Consider the following 21,381-nt stretch of genomic DNA (forward strand, 5'->3'; position numbering starts at 1 on the left):
TCAATCAACATTGTCAAAAGCTTTCTCTAAGTCTACAAATGCTAGAAACGTAGGTTTGCCTTCCCTTAATCTTTCTTCTAATATAAGTCGTAGGGTCAGTATTGCCTATTGTGTTCCAACATTTCTACGGAATCCAAACTGATCTTCCCCACGGTCAGCTTCTATCAGTTTTTCCATTCGTCTGTAAAGAATTCGCGTAAGTATTTTGCAGCTTTGACTTATTAAACTGATAGTTCGGTAATTTTCACATCTGTCAAAACCTGCTTACTTTGGGATTTGAATTATTATATTCTTTTTGAAGTCTGAGGGTATTTCGTCTGTCTCATACATCTTGCTCACCAGATGGTAGAGTTTTGTCACGATTGCCTCTCGAAAGGCTGTCAGTAATTATAATGGAATGTTGTCTGCTCCCGGGGCCTTGTTTCGACTCAGGTTTTTCAGTGCTCTGTCAAACTCTTCACGCAGTATCATAGCTCCCATTTCATCTTCATCTACATTCTCTTCCATTTCCATTATATTGTCCTCAAGAACATCGCCCTTGTATAGACCCTCTATATACTCCTTCCACCTTTCTGCCTTCCCTTCTTTGCTTAGAACTGGGTTGCCATCTGAGCTCTTGATATTCATACACATGGTTCTCTTCTCTCCAAAGGTCTCTTTAATTTTCCTGTAGGCAGTATCTATCTTACCCCTAGTGAGATAAGCTTCTACATCCTTACATTTGTCCTCTAGCCATCCCTGTTTAGCCATTTTGCACTTCCTGTCGATCTCATTTTTGAGACGTTTGTATTCCTTTTTGCCTGCTTCATTTACTGCATTTTTATATTTTCTCCTTTCATCAAGTAATTTCAATATTTCTTCTGCTAGCCAAGGGTTTCTACTAGCCCTCGTCTTTTTACGTATTTCATCCTCTGCTGCCTTCACTTATTCATCCCTCAAAGCTACCCATTCTTCTTCTACTGTATTTCTTTCCCCCATTCCTGTCAATGGTTCCCTCATGCTCTCCCTGAAACTCTGTACAAATTCCAGTGTATTCACTTTATCCAGGTCCCATCTCCTTAAATTCCCAACTTTTTGCTGTTTCTTCAGTTTTAATATACATTTCATAACCAATAGATTGTGGTCAGAGTCCACATCTGCCCCTGGAAATGTCTTACAATTTAAAACCTGGTTCCTAAATCTCTGTCTTACCATTATATAATCTATCTGATACCTTTTAGTATCTCCAGGGTTCTTCCATGTAGAACCTTCTTTCATGATTCTTGAAGCAAGTGTTAGCTATCATTAAGTTATGCTCTACGCAAAATTCTACCAGGCGACTTCCTCTTTCATTTCTTAGCCCTAATCCATATTCACCTACTATGTTTCCTTCTCTCCCTTTTCCTACTATCGAATTCCAGTCATCCATCACTATTTTCGTTTCTCTTCACTACCTGAATAATTTCTTTTATCTCATCATAGATTTCATAAATTTCTTCATCATCTGCCGAGCTATTTGGCATATAAACTTGTACTACTGTAGCCAACACAATAATTTCTATGAGTAATGCATTCTTTACCGACACGTGCAGTACACAAAGATTCAGTTTAATTACTTTTTATGCTATCTGTGAATTGCCGATGGTGTGTGTAACACAGGCAGGAGTAGGCAAAATGCAACAAGGAATAACAATATTAATGTGCTTATAGTAAACTGCAGGAGCGTTTATAGAAAGGTCCCAGAACTGCTCTCATTAATAAACGGTCACAACGCCCATATAGTACTAGGAACAGAAAGTTGGCTGAAACCAGACGTAAACAGTAATGAAATCCTAAACTCGGATTGGAATGTATACCGCAGAGATAGGCTGGACAGTGAAGGGGGAGGCGTGTTTATAGCGATAAGAAGTGCAATAGTATCGAAGGAAATTGACGGAGATTCGAATTGTGAAATGATTTGGGTGAAGGTCACGGTTAAAGAAGGCTCAGACATGGTAATTGGATGTCTCTTTAGGCCCCCGGGCTCAGCAGCTGTTGTGGCTCAGCAGCTGAAGAATAATTTGGAAAATATTTCGAGTAGATTTCCCCACCATGTTATAGTTCTGGGTGGAGATTTTAATTTGCCGGATATAGACTGGGAGACTCAAACGTTCATAATGGGTGGCAGGGACAAAGAATCTAGTGAAATATTTTTAAGTGCTTTATCTGAAAACTACCTTGAGCAGTTAAACAGAAAACCGACTCGTGGCGATAACATATTAGACCTTCTGGTGACAAACAGACCCGAACTATTTGAATCAGTTAATGCAGAACAGGGAATCAGCGATCATAAAGCGGTTACTGCATCGATGATTTCAGCCGTAAATAGAAATATTAAAAAAGGTAGGAAGATTTTTCTGTTTAGCAAAAGTGACAAAAAGCAGATTTCAGAGTACTTGGTGGCTCAACACAGAAGTTTTGTCTCAAGTACAGACAGTGTTGACGATCAGTGGACCAAGTTCATAACCATGGTACAATATGCGTTAGATGAGTATATGCCAAGCAAGATCGTAAGAGATGGGAAAGAGCCACCTTGCTACAACAACCGAGTTAGAAAACTGCTGCGGAAGCAAAGGGAACTTCACAGCAAACATAAACATAGCCAAAGCCTTGCAGACAAACAAAAATTACGCGAAGCGAAATGCAGTGTGAGGAGGGCTATGCGAGAGGCTTTCAATGAATTCGAAAGTAAAGTTCTATGTACTGACTTGGCAGAAAATCCTAAGAAATTTTGGTCCTATGTCAAAGCGGTAGGTGGATCAAAACAAAATGTCCAGACACTCTGTGACCAAAATGGTACTGAAACAGAGGATGACAGACTAAAGGCCGAATTACTAAATGTCTTCTTCCAAAGCTGTTTCACAGAGGAAGACTGCACTGTGCTTCCTTCTATAGATTGTCGCACAGTTGACAAAATGGTAGATATCGAAGTAGACGACAGAGGGATAGAGAAACAATTAAAATCGCTCAAAAGAGGAAAGGCCGCTGGTCCTGATGGAATACCAGTTCGATTTTACACAGAGTACGCGAAGGAACTTGCCCCTCTTCTTGCAGCGGTGTACCGTAGGTCTCTAGAAGAGCGAAGCGTTCCAAAGGATTGGAAAAGGGCACAGGTCATCCCCGTTTTCAAGAAGGGACGTCGAACAGATGTGCAGAACTATAGACCTATATCTCTAACGTCGATCAGTTGTAGAATTTTGGAACACGTATTATGTTCGAGTATAATGTCTTTTCTGGAGACTTCAGCATGGGTTTCGAAAAAGACGGTCGTGTGAAACCCAGCTCGCGCTATTCGTCCACGAGACTCAGAGGGCCTTAGACACGGGTTCACAGGTAGATGCCGTGTTTCTTGACTTCCGCAAGGCGTTCGACACAGTTCCCCACAGTCGTTTAATGAACAAAGTAAGAGCATACGGACTATCAGATCAATTGTGTGATTGGATTGAGGAGTTCCTAGATAACAGAACGCAGCATGTCATTCTCAATGGAGAGAAGTCTTCCGAAGTAAGACTGTTTTCAGGTGTGCCGCAGGAGAGTGTCATATGACCGTTGCTATTCACAATATACATAAATGACCTGGTGGATGACATCGGAAGTTCACTGAGGCTTTTTACAGATGATGCTGTGGTGTATCGAGAGGTTGCAACAATGGAAAATTGTACTGAAATGCAGGAGGATCTGCAGCGAATTGACGCATGGTGCACGGACTGGCAATTTAATCTCAATGTAGACAAGTGTAATGTGATGCGAATACATAGAAAGATAGGTCCCTTATCATTTAGCTACAAAATAGCAGGTCAGCAACTGGAAGCAGTTAATTCCATAAATTATCTGGGAGTACTCATTAGGAGTGATTTAAAATGGAATGATCATATAAAGTTGATCGTCGGTAAAGCAGATGCCAGACTGAGATTCATTGGAAGAATCCTAAGGAAATGCAATCCGACAACAAAGGAAGTAGGTTACAGTACGCTTGTTCGCCCAATGCTTGAATACTGCTCAGCAGTGTGGGATCCGCACCAGGTAGGGTTGATAGAAGAGATAGAGAAGATCCAACGGAGAGCAGCGCGCTTCGTTACAGGATCATTTAGTAATTGCGAAAGCGTTACGGAGATGATAGATAAACTCCAGTGGAAGACTCTGCAGGAGAGACGCTCAGTAGCTCGGTACGGGCTTTTGTTAAAGTTTCGAGAACATACCTTCACCGAAGAGTCAAGCAGTATATTGCTCCCTCCCTCCTACGTATATCTCGCGAAGAGACCATGAGGATAAAATCAGAGAGATTAGAGCCCACACAGAAGCATGCCGACAATCCTTCTTTCCACGTACGAGACTGGAATAGAAGGGAGAACCGATAGAGGTACTCAGGGTACCCTCCGCCACACACCGTCAGGTGGCCTGCGGAGTATGGATGTAGATGTAGATGTAGATGTAGACTTCACATTTGTACAAGAGACGAAGCACTGGACGATGAATACGTTTAAATTACACGAAAAATCCGCAGCTAACCCACACGGAAGGAAGTTTAGAGTCTAAAGGTCTAATGACGATGATTTCATTTGTTTCCAGATGTCAAGTAGGAAAGAGAACAGAAAGGAAATCGTACCTCCGTTTTCGAAGGGACCGTCCGGGCATTCTGATATATTAAAGCATACCTTGATCCCGCGGAGGACCCATTCAAGAAGGTTTGTAGATTAGTTTATGCACACACTAGCTCAATGATGACTCAGTAGCGAGCCAAGGTGTGCATAGAGCTGTGCATAGAACCTTCAAATAAAAGCTACAACAGCATTTGAAGATGCTGTCTTGGTAGTCGGGGACGAAACATGGGTTTCAACATGAAAGTCATTCGGCTTAATAACCCGGAACATTTTTATTTGTTTGACATTTCAGACCGTAAAAATCTACATTTTTCTTACATGTATTCGTTAAAATCGGCTTAGGAAAATTACAGATGACGTCAGTCTATATGCTCGGGCAAGGATTTGCACTCACCGGTTCAGTGTCGTAAACGCAGTCCAAATTTATCAATTTCCCAGAAACTCCGTACTGTTGCGGTGTCCAGTGAGGAATAAGTAAGGCAGAAGTACAGGTTTTTATTTAGCAGCCTTGGGTCGCTAAGTCTTTATAAACGTTACTGTTTTCAGATGACAAGCAATTCATTTCCAGACAAAAACTGTCGTTTAAGTACATTAGTCGTACTTAGAACTTACACAGTAACACATTCTCATACTGAGTACGAAGTAACTCATCAATTATAGCATCAAGGAGCTTCCACATGTAAAAACGAAGGTAACACATGCGTCAACAATCTATAATGTAATTGTTGAACAAGAGCCAACAGTCACACTACATAGGAGGCTCTGAGTATGACTGCAATGTCTCATCCAGAATAGGTATATTTGACTTTGTACATAGCATATGAAGTCAATAGCCTAATGTGCTTAAGTGGCATTTTGTTTGGTTCTTAGAGGTATCTGAAGACGATTTGCTTGCAATAAGATTGTAGGATTACGCTGTAGATGTTTGATGCCATATATTACTAGTGGCACTGCCCGGGTCCGCAACGGGAGCATTAAGTATCAACGCAAGACGACTTGAGAGGCGTATCGTATTTAGTTTGGGAGCCGAGAATAAAATTCGGAGAACAATGTTAAGTAAGTGAATGTCACCACTTTTATATTACTTACACCATGAAAGCAGTTCACATCAGGAATGTTTTATGTTCTATATTGAAATGCCATATGTAATGACATCTCATGACTGGTAGGAACGCGGCCCAAGTAATATGTATACAGCCAAGGTAAACGTTGTATGAGAATCATGGGTGTATGTGTGTGTCAGTTGTTCAATAAGCATTGGAAGCTGGATGAAGTGGTACAAATAAAAGAAAAAAAAAATAAGAAGGGACATGCATGACTTCCTCGTTTAGGACCTGTTATAATATTCCTCTTGTACAGCTTAGTAGGCAGTGCAATACATTGTTGAGACTCAATGCCTTAATTCTTCGTCGTGGACTTTTTATCGCAGACTTCTTTGCCATACCAAGCAAATAATAGTGTCCTGACTTAAGTTTCGTTCGAGGAAGGCAGAAAGCTGGAAATTGACTCGTGTGCTGTGCTTCTGAAAGAAAGTACCAGATGTAAACGGAGCAAAGTTGCCGAAGTACTTTCTCGGAAATCGTTTTAATTGAAGCATGAAAAATGAAACATATATTTTGGATTCGCTATGAAGTTGCTGTAAAACGACTGCAGCAAAACTGTTGGTTAAAAACATTGCCTCACATCGCAGCCTCATTAAAAAATGGCTAACGTTTCGTTATTGCTTACATTTATGCGATACTTTAAAGTTGAGTAACTCATTCTCCATTGTTCGAAGAATTTATAAATAATTAAAAGTAAATAACTCACGCTCCATTGGTCGACGAATTTGTAATGAATTGAAAGTGTGAATCATGACTGGTAATCTCAGTGAAGCAGAAACTGGTAGACTGAAACTGTTTTCAAGTTTCGAAACGCGCCCCTCAAATATCTTTAGATGTATTCCGAATTTTTGAGTATTCATCCGCAATAAATTTCTGAATCTCATTCAAGAAAAGAGTGGCCGTGACTTTATGCTCTTTAAAAGTTCTAAATACATTTTTTATCCCATGGAGGATTCGTTTACCGGTCTTCTGTATAATTTGAAAATGTCGAAACGAATAATATCTTTCGCCCTACCGCGCAGAGAATTGTGTTCGCATGTATGTTTAACAAGAGGAAATCAGAAAACGGAGAGACGAGTAATCTGCTGCGTTGCGGCTAAAATTATTCGTAAACGAAGTAAAGTTGCAACACATGTTGTATTTTACTGTATACATAAATATAGTGACGGTAGACAAATTCGCAACGCCACGACGGAGGTGTACGACATGAACGGTAGTTGTAGGCGTGAAAGATGATCAGCAACCTATGAGATAGGTCGTGGTAAGTTGATGATAGCCAAGATCGGTGAGGACGCCAGAGATTGAACGAAGCTTAATAATAGGGCTACGAAGAGCTGGATGTTCCTTCTGCGATATTGCAGATAGACTTGACAAAAACGTAGCCATTCTAATGACTACTGGAGGAGGTGGTCACAAGGATGTACGGTTGCCTTGAAGGGAGCGAAGGCGCCATAATCGCTCGGGAGAAGACCAAGTCTAAGGAAGGGTACTCGAGTGTCTCGCATATGAAGTGCCGTAAATAGGCCTCCCAGATCGACCGACGTCTTGGGTCGAATGGCGACCAGCAAGGGACTTAGCGCACCGATCCACAAATGTGGTTTACGAAAGACATGCTACCCCATATACTTACTTCAGTCTCTAAAGGATATGCACCATTGTTTATCCATTGGCAGCAAAGAAAAGTATAACAGCAAGTTGGTCGTGTTTGATCTTATTTGGTAATAACATCGTTCACTTTCCCGCGCTGATCACATGCTCGTCGGAAAGAAATGAAAGCCATATTAATACGTTGCCTACATGTCGGTGCTTACATGCCCGTTTTAGAGCCGCGCTACACTGCATATATGTTGCAGCATCGCCCTGAAATAGAAATGTTTTGGTCACCACACACATGGTATTTTACGGGCTACAAGAAGCATCTTAATTTTTATACAAATTTTCAAAAAAATTATATTTTTACCATTTTTATTATTATACTGCAAAGCTAGACCAAAACAAATTCTTACATTATAAAACCTAACCATCCTTTAAAATCCCTGAAAATCGTCATCTGAACTTCCTCTTTCTCTTCTTCTCCTTCTCCGTCATCATCGTTGTTCCCTGTCACTGTCATCGAAGGCTTTGTTTACGCCACACTTCTTGAAAGATTTAACGATAATGTCTTCTCTCACTGTAGACCAAGACTGTTTTATCCACTGACACACATGTATAATTGTAGGTCGTTCTAAACCTCTCTTCGGTGTGAATTCGTGTTGGGTTTAGTCCCTCATCCATTTGTTCCGTTCTTCTCCGGCATACAGTTTAAATGGTTTATTTGGAGACATCATAAGCGTGCGATTGTGAGCCATTCTGGAATAATAGCAAGCGCTGTATTTCCTAGTCTCAATCACTTTTCCACAGAATTTTTAAATGACTACTAAATTGATCAAGCACAAGAAATCTTCTTAAACGAAGCACATTTCCTTCTCATTCACACTCCGTTAATCTATAATTTCATACCAGCGTAGTCCATCCAACCCTTGTCATGTACGTGAACAACACGTGACGGTATGTCAAAAGGTTTGGGCATCGTTTTGCGCTTGAAAATGAATATTGGATTTAGTTTATCACCGCCAGCACAACACGAAATGACGAAACATTCGTACATTTTTCCGTGTCCACTTTATTTATAGTTACTCTTTCAGCAACATTTATGGCAACAGTTCTGTTATTCTGCACTTTAAAAGTCAGAAGAGTTTTGTCATATTCGCTTTTTGACTTAGTTCCAATTTGGTTTTCTTTCTACGTTGAATAATTCAGCGATGGAAATTTTCTGAGATATTTTGGTGTTGGTTGGCATCCTAAGTCGAAGACGCTTCGGCCACGTGACGCTACGGAGAGGGAAGACCACCGTGTTCGGCGTATGACTCTGCGAGTCGTACTGCACCTGCAGCTCGAACCGCAGTTGGAACCACAGTGACACATCAAACTGTTACAAATCTGTTACTTTGAGGACAGCTCAGAACCATTGGCCCAATACCGTGCATTACACTAACTAGAGAACACCGTCATTTGTGACGCAGGAGGTCAGCTGAGGGCCTGTGACCAACCTCTCTGCGTGCCATACACCTACATCTACACCTGGAGTTACGGTGTGGAATGCGATTTCGTATGACAGCAGGAGCACTCTGGTGACTATCCCACGTACCCTGGTAGCAAAATTATACGTCAGTCTGGCGATTCGACCTGATGTGCTACCATTCATGAACAGCATTCCATGGGATGCTTTCCAACAGTGTAACGCCAGTCCACATAACGCTGTTGTAAACCAACATGCTCTACAGTGTGTCGACATGTTGACTTGGCCTGCTCGATCACCTGATCTGTCTCTAATGGAGCACATATCGGACACCATCGGACGACAACTTCAGTGTCATCCAAAACCAAGAAGAACAGTCCCGATATTGACGAAACAAGTGCAACAGCCATATAACTCCATTGCACAAATTCACATGCGGCACCTGTACAACACACTGCACGAATGTTTGTGTGCTTGGATTTAAGATTCTGTCGGTTACGCCGGATATTAATGTACTAACACTTCACATTTGCAGTGACTTTTCTCGTGCCTACCTTAACCTGTGATTATACAACATTAATCACTTAAATAAGTTAACTAGGGAAGTTTTTTCGCCAGAGTTCAATACTCTACATTAATTATTTCTCGGTGTTGGACTCTTTCTCCGTCAGTGTACGTCCATCTTCTCGTTCTTACTCTCCTCCCCCAGCCGCTGTGCGTTTCCTCCTTTTCCAGCTTTTATGTCCCACCATCCCCTCACTCTCTAACATTCCACCTGGTTTATTGTTACTGCAAGTTCGGACTCTGTAGTAATATTGTAATCATAAGCCCATAAGCCAGAATACAACTTTAATGTTAGCTGACAACGTTTCTTCAGTTAAAAAGGTATAGCACACATTTGTCCACCCGTAGCGTGAGAAATTAGATTTAAATCGATCGAGTGATTTTTGTGATTTATGGTAATAATTCTTCCCCTTTTTGAATTATATACATATTTCTGTACCGTATCTAATAAAAATGCACACAATTCAAAACGGGGAGCCACTGAGGCAAGGTCGTTGCCGTACTGGTGTCTGAGGCCTGGCTAATGTTTTGAGAAGCGTACTCGCCACGTTCGCTGCGCCGTGCTAGGGAGGCGGCACGCACCTTGTCCTTGGTCATGTCGAGCAGCGTGAAGGCGAGCGGCGCCTGCGCCTGCCCCTGCGACTGCAGGCCCTGGCCGTGCGGCTGGCGGTCCACCTCCAGGCGGCCGTGCCTGGGCGGCTCCACCACGAAGAAGAGCACGCCCGTGTCGCGCACGCCGTACTTGGGGAAGTCCAGCACCACGTCGACGTTGCGCGTCGTCACCGGCGCCGAGCCGCCCTCGGCCACCTGCAGCGGCGTCAGCACCAGGATCTCCAGGTCGACCGGCAGCGTCGGCTTGGAGAACACCTGCAGCAGTCGCCAAACCAGCTCCCCTCAGCACCTTGTGGAGGTCGAGCGCGACGTCACAGTAGTGTCGTCGGTTATGGGAAGGTTGCTATCGATGGGTCGCCTAAAGAAATAAAAGGCAGTGTCCTGACTGACTGACTAACCATCACCGAGCCCAAACCGCTACGGGTAGAAACTTGAAATTCGGAGGACGTGTGGATCTTACACTGCAGGCATCGTTTAAGAATGGATTTTTCGAAATTACACTTATAAGGGGGTGAATCAGGGGATGGAAAACTTCTTGAAAGTATATAGTTACCAAGGGAATTTTGAAGCTAGAAATACGAAAACTGGTATTTGGGGTCTGAATCGCAAAATAAAAAATATGTGCTTTACCATGTTTTGAAATTCAACCAATAGGGAGAGGGAGGGTGAAATAGCGAGTGAAAGTTTTTTTTTGAAAATAAGTAATTACTAAAGATCTACTAAAGGACTTTTAAGGCTACATCTACGGAAATTGGTCTTTGACTTCTGAGTTAGAAATAACAAAAATACGTGTTTCAGTATTTCTGGAATTTCAACCCCTAAGGTAGTGCAATAGGCGATGAAAACCTTTAAGAAAATATTTCATTACATGAAAAAAAAAAATTTAAAGTTGCGTTATCAAAACTGGCATTTCACTTCTTGGTCAGATGTAAGGAAATATATGTTAATGGATGAAAGTTGCACTGGAAATATCTCCGTAAGACCAAAAAAGGCATGATCAACAAAAACTTCGAACTCCAGCTACCAGAATCGCTTTTAGATAATAAGTACTTTCGGAAAAGACCATGCTTATGTAGCCTTATGTTCGTGAAAAGCTAAGCAGGTGTTGCAATTTGTAAACAACACAAAAATTCGGTAATAAGTACTTTCGGGAAAGACCATGCTTATGTAGCCTTATGTACGTCAAAAGCTAAGAAGGTGTGGCAATTTGTAAACAATACAAAACGAAGGACTCTACAGGGATACATTCTACGCGAGAGAAACGGCGGACGCTAAGCCACTACATAACAAAATCTTTGGATATTGTATTCAGTATTTTATTATCTCTGTAAGTTGAACATTTTCTTTTGCATTTCCATATGGTAGACACCGAAGACATAAATATTCACTGTTAATTAAATATTTGAAAAATTAAAACATATGCCATTGGCGCAATCAGGGGGATTGGTTTCCTTCATTGGGCCAGGGAGTTTCCGTGAATGGGCTGTGAAATACTATAGACATCTTAGTAAGTGTCAATATATTTCATTTTTAATTACATTCAATAATTTTGTGTTGGCATCTTAAACTGAATAACAAGTATTCGAAACCAAGGAGCCTAAAAGTAGAAATGTCGTCTCTTTTGTACTTTTAATAAAAACTATTTAACTAGTGGTGAAAACTCTTACAAATTATTGAAAACTTAAATTTCTTTCGTAGTGGGCTACGTACACCTTATGCATACATGAAAAAAGTTTCGCATCACCTCGGTTCCGAGAGCTCCGGAAACTGTACAGAAAATTGGAATAGATATCATCATAAACATCATTTCCGCCCTTTTTATTGCTCATCGAAACAACAAATTGCGTGTTGTACCACCATACGGCGAGACCTTCAGTGGTCGTGGTCAAGACTGCTCTACACACCAGTACCTCTAATACCCAGTAGCACGTCCTCTTGCATTGATGCATGCCTGTATTCGTCCTGGCATACTATCCACAGGTTCATCAAGGCACTGTTGGTCCACATTGTCCCACTCCTCAACGGCGATTCAGCGTAGATCCCTACAAATGGTTGGGGAGGCACGTCGTCCATAAACAGCCCTTTTCAATCTATCACAGGCATGTTCGATAGGGTTCATGCCTGGAGAACATGCTGCCCACTCTAGTCGAGAGATGTTGTTATCCTGAAGGAAGTCATTCACAAGATGTGAACGATAGGTGCGCAAATTGTCGTCCATGAAGACGAATGCCTCGCCAATATGCTGCCGATATGGTTGCACTATCCGTCGGAGGATGGCATTCACGTATAGTACAGCCGTTACGGTGCCTTCCATGATTCCTAGTGGCATACGCCGGCCCCACATAATGCCACCTCAAAACAGCAGGGAACCGTCACCTTGCAGCACTCCCTGGACAGTGTGTCTAAGGCGTTAAGCCTGACCGGTTTGCCTCCACGCGCGTCTCCGACGATTGTCTGGTTAGAGGCATGCGACACTCATCCGTGAAAAGAACGTGATGCCAATCCTGAGCGGTCCATTCGGCATGTTGTAGGGCCTATCTGTACCGCGCTGCATGGTGTCGTGGTTGCAGAGGTGGACCTCGCCATGGATGTCGGGTGTGCCGTTGTTCATCATGCAGCCTATCGCGCACAGTTTCCGTCGTAATACGACGCCCTGTGGCTTCGCAAAAAGCATTATTCAACATGGTGACGTTGTTGTCAAGGTTACTCTGAGACATAATCCGTAGACAGTGGTCGTCCACTGAAGTTGTAGTCTTTGGCCGGCTTGAGCGAGGCATGTCATCGACAGTTCCCGTCTCTCTTTATCTCCTCCATGTTCGAACAGTATCGCTTTCGTTCACTCCGAGACACCTGGACCCTTCCCTTGTTGAAAGTTCTTCTTGGCACAAAGTAACAATGCGGACACGATCGAGCAGCGGTTTTGACGGTCTAGGCACAGTTGAACTTCAGACAACACGAACCGTGTACTTCCTTCCTTTTTGGAATGACTGGAACTGATCGGCTGTCGGACCCCCTATGTCTAATAGACGCTGGTGATGCATGGTTGTTAACATCTTTTGGCGGGTTTAGTGGGATCTCTGAAAAGTCAAAGACACTGTGTCTGTGATACAATAACTACAGTCAACTTCTATCTTCATGAGTTTTGGGAACAGGGGTGATGAAAAACTTTTTTTGATGTGTGTATTAGACAAATTCGATGTGGTTCATTCAATGTATCTCGCACCGCATCGCTGAACAACTCCAAGTCTTTATGTTGTTAGTATGAACAAATGGTGTTAATTGCTCGTGTTTTCCAATGATACGGCAGCAGAAATTTAATCACTATTACCATATCAATAAGACGTTTTAGCCATTAATACTAGTCAATTACAAGAATGTATAGAAAATCTTACCCAGTTTCCCTTGTGCTTCGTGACTTTGTAGAACAGGTCACCACAAACATGGCAATTCTTTGGAAATGCTGGCAACACTTAGTCACTACTAGCAAGTGCCTGCTTTCAGTATCCACAGAGAAACCGAGCCGGCCCATGGATGGAACCAGGCCATCGATAGCAATCTTATCCTACATACTAAGCCGGGTGGAACTGACACACTTCTTAATATATTCTGTGCGATTATGCTCTCGTCGAATGAATTTGTTGGAGATGCACAACAGCAACAACTCAGAGTGCGTATTGGACAACTTCTTATCGCGAAATAGGGGAGACAATCCCACAGACATGGTAGGTGAATTGGAGTGGCAATCATTAAAACAAAGGCGTTTTTCGTGACGACGGGATCTTCTCATGAAATTTCAATCGCTAGCGTTCTCCTCCGATTGCGGAAACATTCTGTTCAGGGCTCGCACTGAGAAATTTAAGTGCTTGTTTTCTTCCGCGCACCGTTCGAGAGTAGAACAGTAGAGACAGCTTGAAGGTGGTAACAGTAATCACGTAGATGTAGATGGTATACTCCGCAGATGGAAACGAAACATTGCGTCTGGCCAATAAATTCCTTAGACCACAGCATAGTAGCTCGCAGTATCTTAGTAAGTCGGCAACGCCTACAAGACATGAAGTGTCTGACGCAGTTGTTGGGTCGGTTGCTGTTACTACAATGGCTGGTTATCAAGATTTAAGTGAGTTTGAACGTGTTGTTATAGTCGGTGCATGAACGATGGGACACAGCATCTCCGAGGTAGCGATGAAGTTGGGATTTTCCCATAAGACCGTTTCACGACTGTACTGTGAATATCACCCGATATCGCAGCGGCCTGATCCTGAAAGGACGGGACCAACAACGCCTGAAGAGACTCTTTCAACGTGACAGAAGTACAACCATTCTACGAATTGCTGCTGATTTCAATGCTGGGCCACCAACATGTGTCAATGTGCGAATCATTCAACGGAACATCATCGATGTGGGCATTCGGAGTTTAAGGCCCACTTGTATAGCCTTGATGACTGCACGATACAAGCTTTATGCCTCGCCTGGGCCCGTCTATATCGAAATTGGGCTGTGGATGACTGGAAACATGTTGGCAGGTCGGACTAATCTTGTTTCAAATTGCAGCTAGAGGATGAACAAGTACGGGTCTGGAGACACTCCCATGAATCCATGGATCCTGCGTGTCAGCAGGGAACTGTTCAAGTTGGTGGAGGCTCTGTAATGCTGTAGGGTGAGTGCATTTCAAGTGATATGGGATTTTTGGTACGTCTAGATGCGACTCTGGGAGGCGACACGTACGTAATCATCATCTACGACCACCTGCATCGATTCATGTCCATTGTGCATTTCTACGGACTCGGGCAATCCGAGCAAGACAATGCGACACCCCATACGTCCAGATCTGCTACAGAGTGGCACCAGGAATACTCTTCTGATCTGATGGAGCTCCGCCGGCTACGAAATTCCCCAAAATGAACATTATTGTGGATATTCGGGGTGCCTTGCAACGTGCTGTTCAGAAAAGATCTCCCACCCATCGTTATCTTAAGGATTCATATGCAGCGCTGCAGGATTCATGGTGTCAGTTCCGTCCAGCACTACTTCAGACGTTAGTTTAGTCCTTGCCACGTCGTGCTGCGGCACCTCCGCGTGCTCTTGGGTGCCTTAGACGATGTTATTCAGGCTACCGATATCCTTGGCTCTTCGGTGTGTATCTTCGCACGATGTAAGTCCACTTGTACAACTAAACACTGAGTTATATCTGTAGCGACAGTCACAAATTACGAGTTCACCCAGCAGTCAGAAACCACACAGATGTAAGGGAGCCAACGTTTCTCTCGATTTATGAGTATTCACAGACACATAAAGCTAGAACGAAAATCTTTCTAGAGCCATAATGATGAGTTGCAGCAACAGGTATCAATGGATGAAGGCAATGTCACGAGACAGGAATAAAAACGTTGATTATCTAACCACTCAGAAAATATATATAAATAAAATATTTGTTTCTGCTTTGGGAAGAGAAATCACCTAAGACAGGTGGATCATGAGGGAAGATGTAATATGTCGTACAACATTCACGGTAATACGCACAAAAGATATATAAAAGAAGTTAACATAAGATACAATACTTTACTTAGTGTGTCAGTCTGCCGCCGTTGCTGAGATAACACACTCAAACGCAAGTCGTGTCACTCGTTCTAGACATAACGTTCGTTTCCAGATTTTGGTCTCCAAGGAGTGGAAAGGTAATGACGTACCGCCGTCGCTAAAGTAGTTGTCCATATCTTGCGTTAATTCCCCGTCGCCTTAGTGTCTCGTAAAACAGTCAAGTGTTTTAATCTTGGTGCACTTCGCTGCAAAAGCACCCGCCATTCACTCACGTGACACCGTTGAAGGTTTGACTCATTATTAACGGGTCGCAGGAAGGGAATATAAAACTCACGGACTGAGGACAGGAATGTAAGATTTTGGGATTCCTTGTAAGTTTCTTTTATTAAAGACGTAATTAATACTTTGAATACTACGAGAGAATAAATTTTACAATTCGCGTCACGAGGAGCTGCTTTCCGTCTGAATCTTTGTGAGACAGTCCAATGAGAGGGATGTGACCTCCAACTCATGCATGTACGCATTTCTTTGCAAAGAGCAATATATGGTGGCCTGGAGGAAGCCAAGCGCAGAGATTTCCGTAGCTGACTTCGAGCACATTGGTAATGCTCGCTTAGACATTGATGCACAGAAAAATTTAAGCCATATGAGAAGACGTTAATAGCCCACAATTCGTCACACCGCCATGACCTCTGTGTTGTCAGTCTTGATTTCATCTTCTTTAATTTTTGTTAAAGAAGAATAAAATAGTGTGTTTTCACTTTGCAGAGGCTCTATTTCGCTTATTGTTAGAGCATGAAACCTGAAATTAATTCTTTGCCTCTTATTACAGAAACTGGTTGTGCTTGCTGTAACCTCATAGAGGATGTCAGTAAGCTACAATTGTACACGTTCAGCGCTATGTTAGGACTTCCAAGGATCGTTGTGGTCGTTAATGATTACGTAATGGTACAGGGTGTTTCAAATATGACCGGTATATTTGAAACGGCAATAAAAACTAAACAAGCAGCGATAGAAATACACCGCTTGTTGCAATATGCTTGAGACAACAGTACATTTTCAGGCGGACAAACTTTCGAAATTACAGTAGTTACAATTTTCAACAACAGATGGCGCTGCAAGTGATGTGAAAGATATAGAAGACAACGCGGTCTGTGGGTGCGCCATTCTGTACGTCGTCTTTCTGCTGTAAGCGTGTGCTGTTCACAACGTGCAAGTGTGCTGTGGACAACATGGTTTATTCCTTAGAACAGAAGATTTTTCTGGTGTTGGAATTCCACCGCCTAGAATACAGTGTGGTTGCAACAAGACGAAGTTTTCAACGGAGGTTTAATGTAACCAAAGGACCGAAAAGCGATACAATAAAGGATCTGTTTGAAAAATTTCAACGGACTGGGAACGTGACGGATGAACGTGCTGGAAAGATAGGGTGACCGCGTACTGCAACCACAGAGGGCAACGCGCAGCTAGTGCAGCAGGTGATCCAACAGCGGCCTCGGGTTTGCGTTCGCTGTGTTGCAGCTGCGGTCCAAATGACGCCAACGTCCACGTATCGTCTCATGCGCCAAGTGTTTACACCTCTATCCATACAAAATTCAAACGCAGCAACCCCTCAGCGCCGCTACCATTGCTGCACGACAGACATTCGCTAACGATATAGTGCACAGGATTGATGACGGCGATATGCATGTGGGCAGCATTTGGTTTACTGACGAAGCTTATTTTTACCTGGACTGCTTCGTCAATAAACAGAGCTGGCGCATATGGGGAACCGAAAAGCCCCATGTTGCAGTCCCATCGTTCCTGCATCCTCAAAAAGTACTGGTCTGGGCCGCCATTTCTTCCAAAGGAATCATTGGCCCACTTTTCAGATCCGAAACGATTACTACATCACGCTATCTGGACATTCTTCGTGAATTTGTGGCGGTACAAACTGCCATAGACGACACTGCGAACACCTCGTGGTTTATGCAAGATGGTGCCCGGCCACATCGCACGGCCGACGTCTTTAATTTCCTGAATGAATATTTCGATGATCGTGTGATTGCTTTGGGCTATCCGAAACATACAGGAGGCGGCGTGGATTGGCCTCCCTATTCGCCAGACATGAACCCCTGTGACTTCTTTCTGTGGGGACATTTGAAAGACCAGGTGTACCGCCAGAATCCAGAAACAATTGAACAGCTGAAGCAGTACTTCTCATCTGCATGTGAAGCCATTCCGCCAGACACGTTGTCAAAGGTTTCGGGTAATTTCATTCAGAGACTACGCCATATTATTGCTACGCATGGTGGATATGTGGAAAATATCGTACTATAGAGTTTCCCAGACCGCAGCGCCATCTGTTGTTGACAATTGTAACTACTGTAATTTGGGAAAGTTCGTCTGCCTGAAAATGTACTGTTGTCCCAAGCATATTGCAACAAACGGTGTATTTCTATCGCTGCTCGTTTAGTTTGTATTGCCGTTTCAAAGATACCGGTCACTTTTGAAACACCCTGTCAGTTCATTATGTTTCATAAAGTTGTGCAGGTTGTCCACCGCTCCGGCGATTTGAGTTCGGTCGTGTGCTTGGCGGGCGCCGCACTTTGGGGCAGTGATGGGCAGCTACCTTCTACGCTGTCGAGTGAGCGCCCTCTGTGGCGGACAGCGGAGCACGGCTGAGGCGTGGAGCTGTCTAACGGCCCTGTGATATGCTGCGAGTTAGACACTTCGGTGTTCATCACGGAAGTCGTGTTGAGTGGCTCGGGCATAATAGCGAGAAGTATTAATGGTTGGCGTCCGCGGGCACATAGTTGACCTGTAGTTTTTCTACTGCGAATTCCGCATGACTTGTCTGAATTATCGGATGATGGCTCTAGAAAAGATGGTATTATAATAGTGGCCAGGTTCGTCGATGCAAAAAGCAGATAGTAGGTTATTTAATGGAAACCATTTACGTTGAGTTTGATAGGTACTTTGCTATTCGGTATTTGAAGTAACGTCGTCGCTATAGTTGGTTGTTGGTTGTCGTCTTGTTGTTGATACAGCAAGCGCCTTGACTTCGCTGTTTTGACGAGAGTTCACGACCTTTTTAGTGACAATCTGTTATAGTGAAAAGGTGATATTGTATGTGTAGCGACCAGAACTGGAATTCTATGGATGCACCTGGTCAGGAGACGCTGCAAATTAACCACGGTCTTTGTGTGATGGGTCATGTGGCCCATCTACTGGAGCGGCACAAGGTTAGTGTTGTCTGCTTCTGAGCTACGACGGCCTGCGACCCACGTCAGTTGTTCCGGGATTGTCACATGGTATTGCTATTATTGTTGGTCTGGCATGAGGCTAATAGCAAGACGTGAGTGGTTCATTCTCTCCCTATCTGTGCTCATTGCTATGGGTTTCGTACGGTGACGTTTTACAACTTGTGGCTTAACGTGATTGCAGATTTCACGCATGTGTGCTGGTTATGCAAGATGGTATTTGCGATTCTTGTTGAGACCTCTTTTCCGGCCCCATATGCGCGATGAAAGGGGAGGGCTGTGCCTTTAGCGGCTCTGTCTGTGGAAGTATTACACGCCTTGTGTGACCTGGTCAAATATACCAGGAAGGGTATTTGCAGAGCCAAATACAGTGTGAGCAAACAAGTAATGATTTTGTAGTTTGTGTACAGCGTAAACTGGCGTGGCTTTTGATGCAGGTTTTCAATGCTGTACTTAGTTACGAGGGCTTTCGGAAAGTAGGGACCGATCGATCGCGAAATGGAAACTAATGTGAATATAAAAAATTTTTTTATTCGCTACAGTTAGCCACACCTTCCAGATACCTCTGACTTACACATTTGTCGTGGCGTTGTACAAACTTTCCAGTACCCTCCGCACAGAAAGCAGTCGCCAGTCCTTTCCGTCAGTTCTCTACGCTGGTCTCCCTTTCGTTCTTTGTGCCAAAATGTTGTCTTGGTAGCCAGCGGTTATTGTGAGCAGAGATGAATCACGGAAGGAGCCAATTAAGGGCTGTATTGTAGGTGACCAAACACTTCCCATCGAAAACGCTGTAGCGGCAGCGGCTTCACTTCCCCTGCAGAATGCGGCCCAGAATTGCCCTGAAGAAAGAAACACATGACACTTATGTTACGTGAGCTGCATAGTTTCAGGCGAAATGTCCCACTGGATCACCATACTTGGCGGGAGACACTGTTGGTTTAGCCGGCCGCGGTGGTCTAGCGGTTCTAGGCGCTCAGTCCGGAGCCGCGCGACTGCTATGGTCGCAGGTTCGAATCCTGCTTCGGGCATGGATGTGTGTGATGTCCTTAGGTTAGTTAGGTTTAAGTAGTTCTAAGTTCTAGAGGACTTATGACCTCAGCAGTTGAGTCCCATAGTGCTCAGAGCCATTTGAACTGTTGGTTTAGACATTTTTACGTGATCACTTTAAGCTTTGAACTGAAAAAGAGCCATTTGAAGCGATCGACAGAAACACTAAAGACACTGCCCAACACACCTATGAAAAGTAGGATGAGATTTTCACACTGATTTCCATTACGAATACTAGTGTAAGAAATTTTCCTGCGTGCAGTAGTGTTCCCCTTAAATTCTATGTTAGATGTGGTGCACCACACTATTTTACGATAGTATACTGATTAGCTATCTAGTGTAAGTAGTATACAGCAATATGTAGCGCTGTTACGCTGGAAGGCATAAGAATAAAAATATCATAAGACGCGCAGAGCCAACTTAATTTGAACCGTTGCTGCTTTGATATGTAGACAGCACAGCTATCAGCGATTACACCATTAATTTATGGTGGTAATCCCGTTTTGTGTGTTGACCTATTAATGGTGAAATTTGAATTTGTATTCACACCTGAGTAAGATTTAACCTCTTGAGTAAAGGTACCATGTAAAGCCAGTTTTAAAATTTTTAGTACTGCATGAGAATATATGGATTTTGTAGATTTTTAAAAGTTATATACTTACTTAATGTTGCATTTGTGATACTTTGAACGAAACATTTCTTCAGAATGTCTTTGATACAAAGTTACCTAATCTTATGTGTTTAAAGGGTGCTAATGTTGTAACTGGGCCATGGTTCTCATACCGATCTCAGTAAACGGTCTATGGCCGTTACTGGAGGGGATCGTTCAGATCTCACGTTGCCTTCCCAGCTGGTGGTCTCGCAGCAGCTGCGACGAAATATGCACTGTAGCTTCCAAGATAATGGTGCCTACCATAAATGAACTTTTTATTAAGTGCTATTCAGCTCAATATCGTCAGTTAGTAACATTGCCAGACCTCGAACCACAAACGCAAAAAACTCGGTTAAAAATTTCTATATTTTTTATTGCACTTTGTGTATTGTAACTAAGTTCTGACTGAGAACAATACCATTCAGATAAATTTGACTGCCGTCGTGATAAGAATGTATAAAGTAACGTCCTCTTCCAGTGGAAAAAGATATAGTTGGAATGAATTCAGTCACGATTTGTCACGCAATACGAATGGTACCAAAACACATTATGCAGACTACGGCTTTTTGCTAAATATCCCAAAATGCTTAAGAAATATTGTTTCATTCATACTTACTTCGTTGTCTCGAAAAAATATCGTAACAATTCAATACAGAGAATGTATTCCACCATTTAATTAGTATGCTACCTCCAGTGTCCAGAATGAGATCTCAGTATTTCTTCTTTCAAAGACAAGGCCTACCTCACATTGTTCCTCGCTCTCTTCACGCAAACTGTTTATAACGGATACAATTTTTTACTGCAAACTGGAAATACTAACATTCCTCTGTTGCTATTTTCCCAAATCATATTTGATAGTTTCTTCAATCAAGCGCATTTAGTAACCTACAGTCAGTACTGTATAACAGAATTTTGATATGAATAACATTCGGAATTCATTTCCAAC

The 21,381-nt window shown here is 42.9% G+C and overlaps 1 protein-coding gene across 1 annotated transcript in view; it reads right to left on the reverse strand.

The window, feature by feature from the left end:
• LOC126266933 (chondroitin sulfate proteoglycan 4) overlaps nucleotides 1–21,381 on the reverse strand; it is a 551,011-nt gene that overhangs the window by 398,295 nt on the left and 131,335 nt on the right. Inside the window, exon 6 of the mRNA XM_049971625.1 lies at nucleotides 9,927–10,211. Within this exon, the coding sequence (XP_049827582.1) occupies nucleotides 9,927–10,211 (285 nt within the window). The remainder of the gene's footprint in view (nucleotides 1–9,926; nucleotides 10,212–21,381) is intronic.

Source organism: Schistocerca gregaria, chromosome 4, assembly GCF_023897955.1.
Source record: "Schistocerca gregaria isolate iqSchGreg1 chromosome 4, iqSchGreg1.2, whole genome shotgun sequence".
In the NCBI taxonomy this organism is placed as follows: domain Eukaryota; kingdom Metazoa; phylum Arthropoda; class Insecta; order Orthoptera; family Acrididae; genus Schistocerca; species Schistocerca gregaria.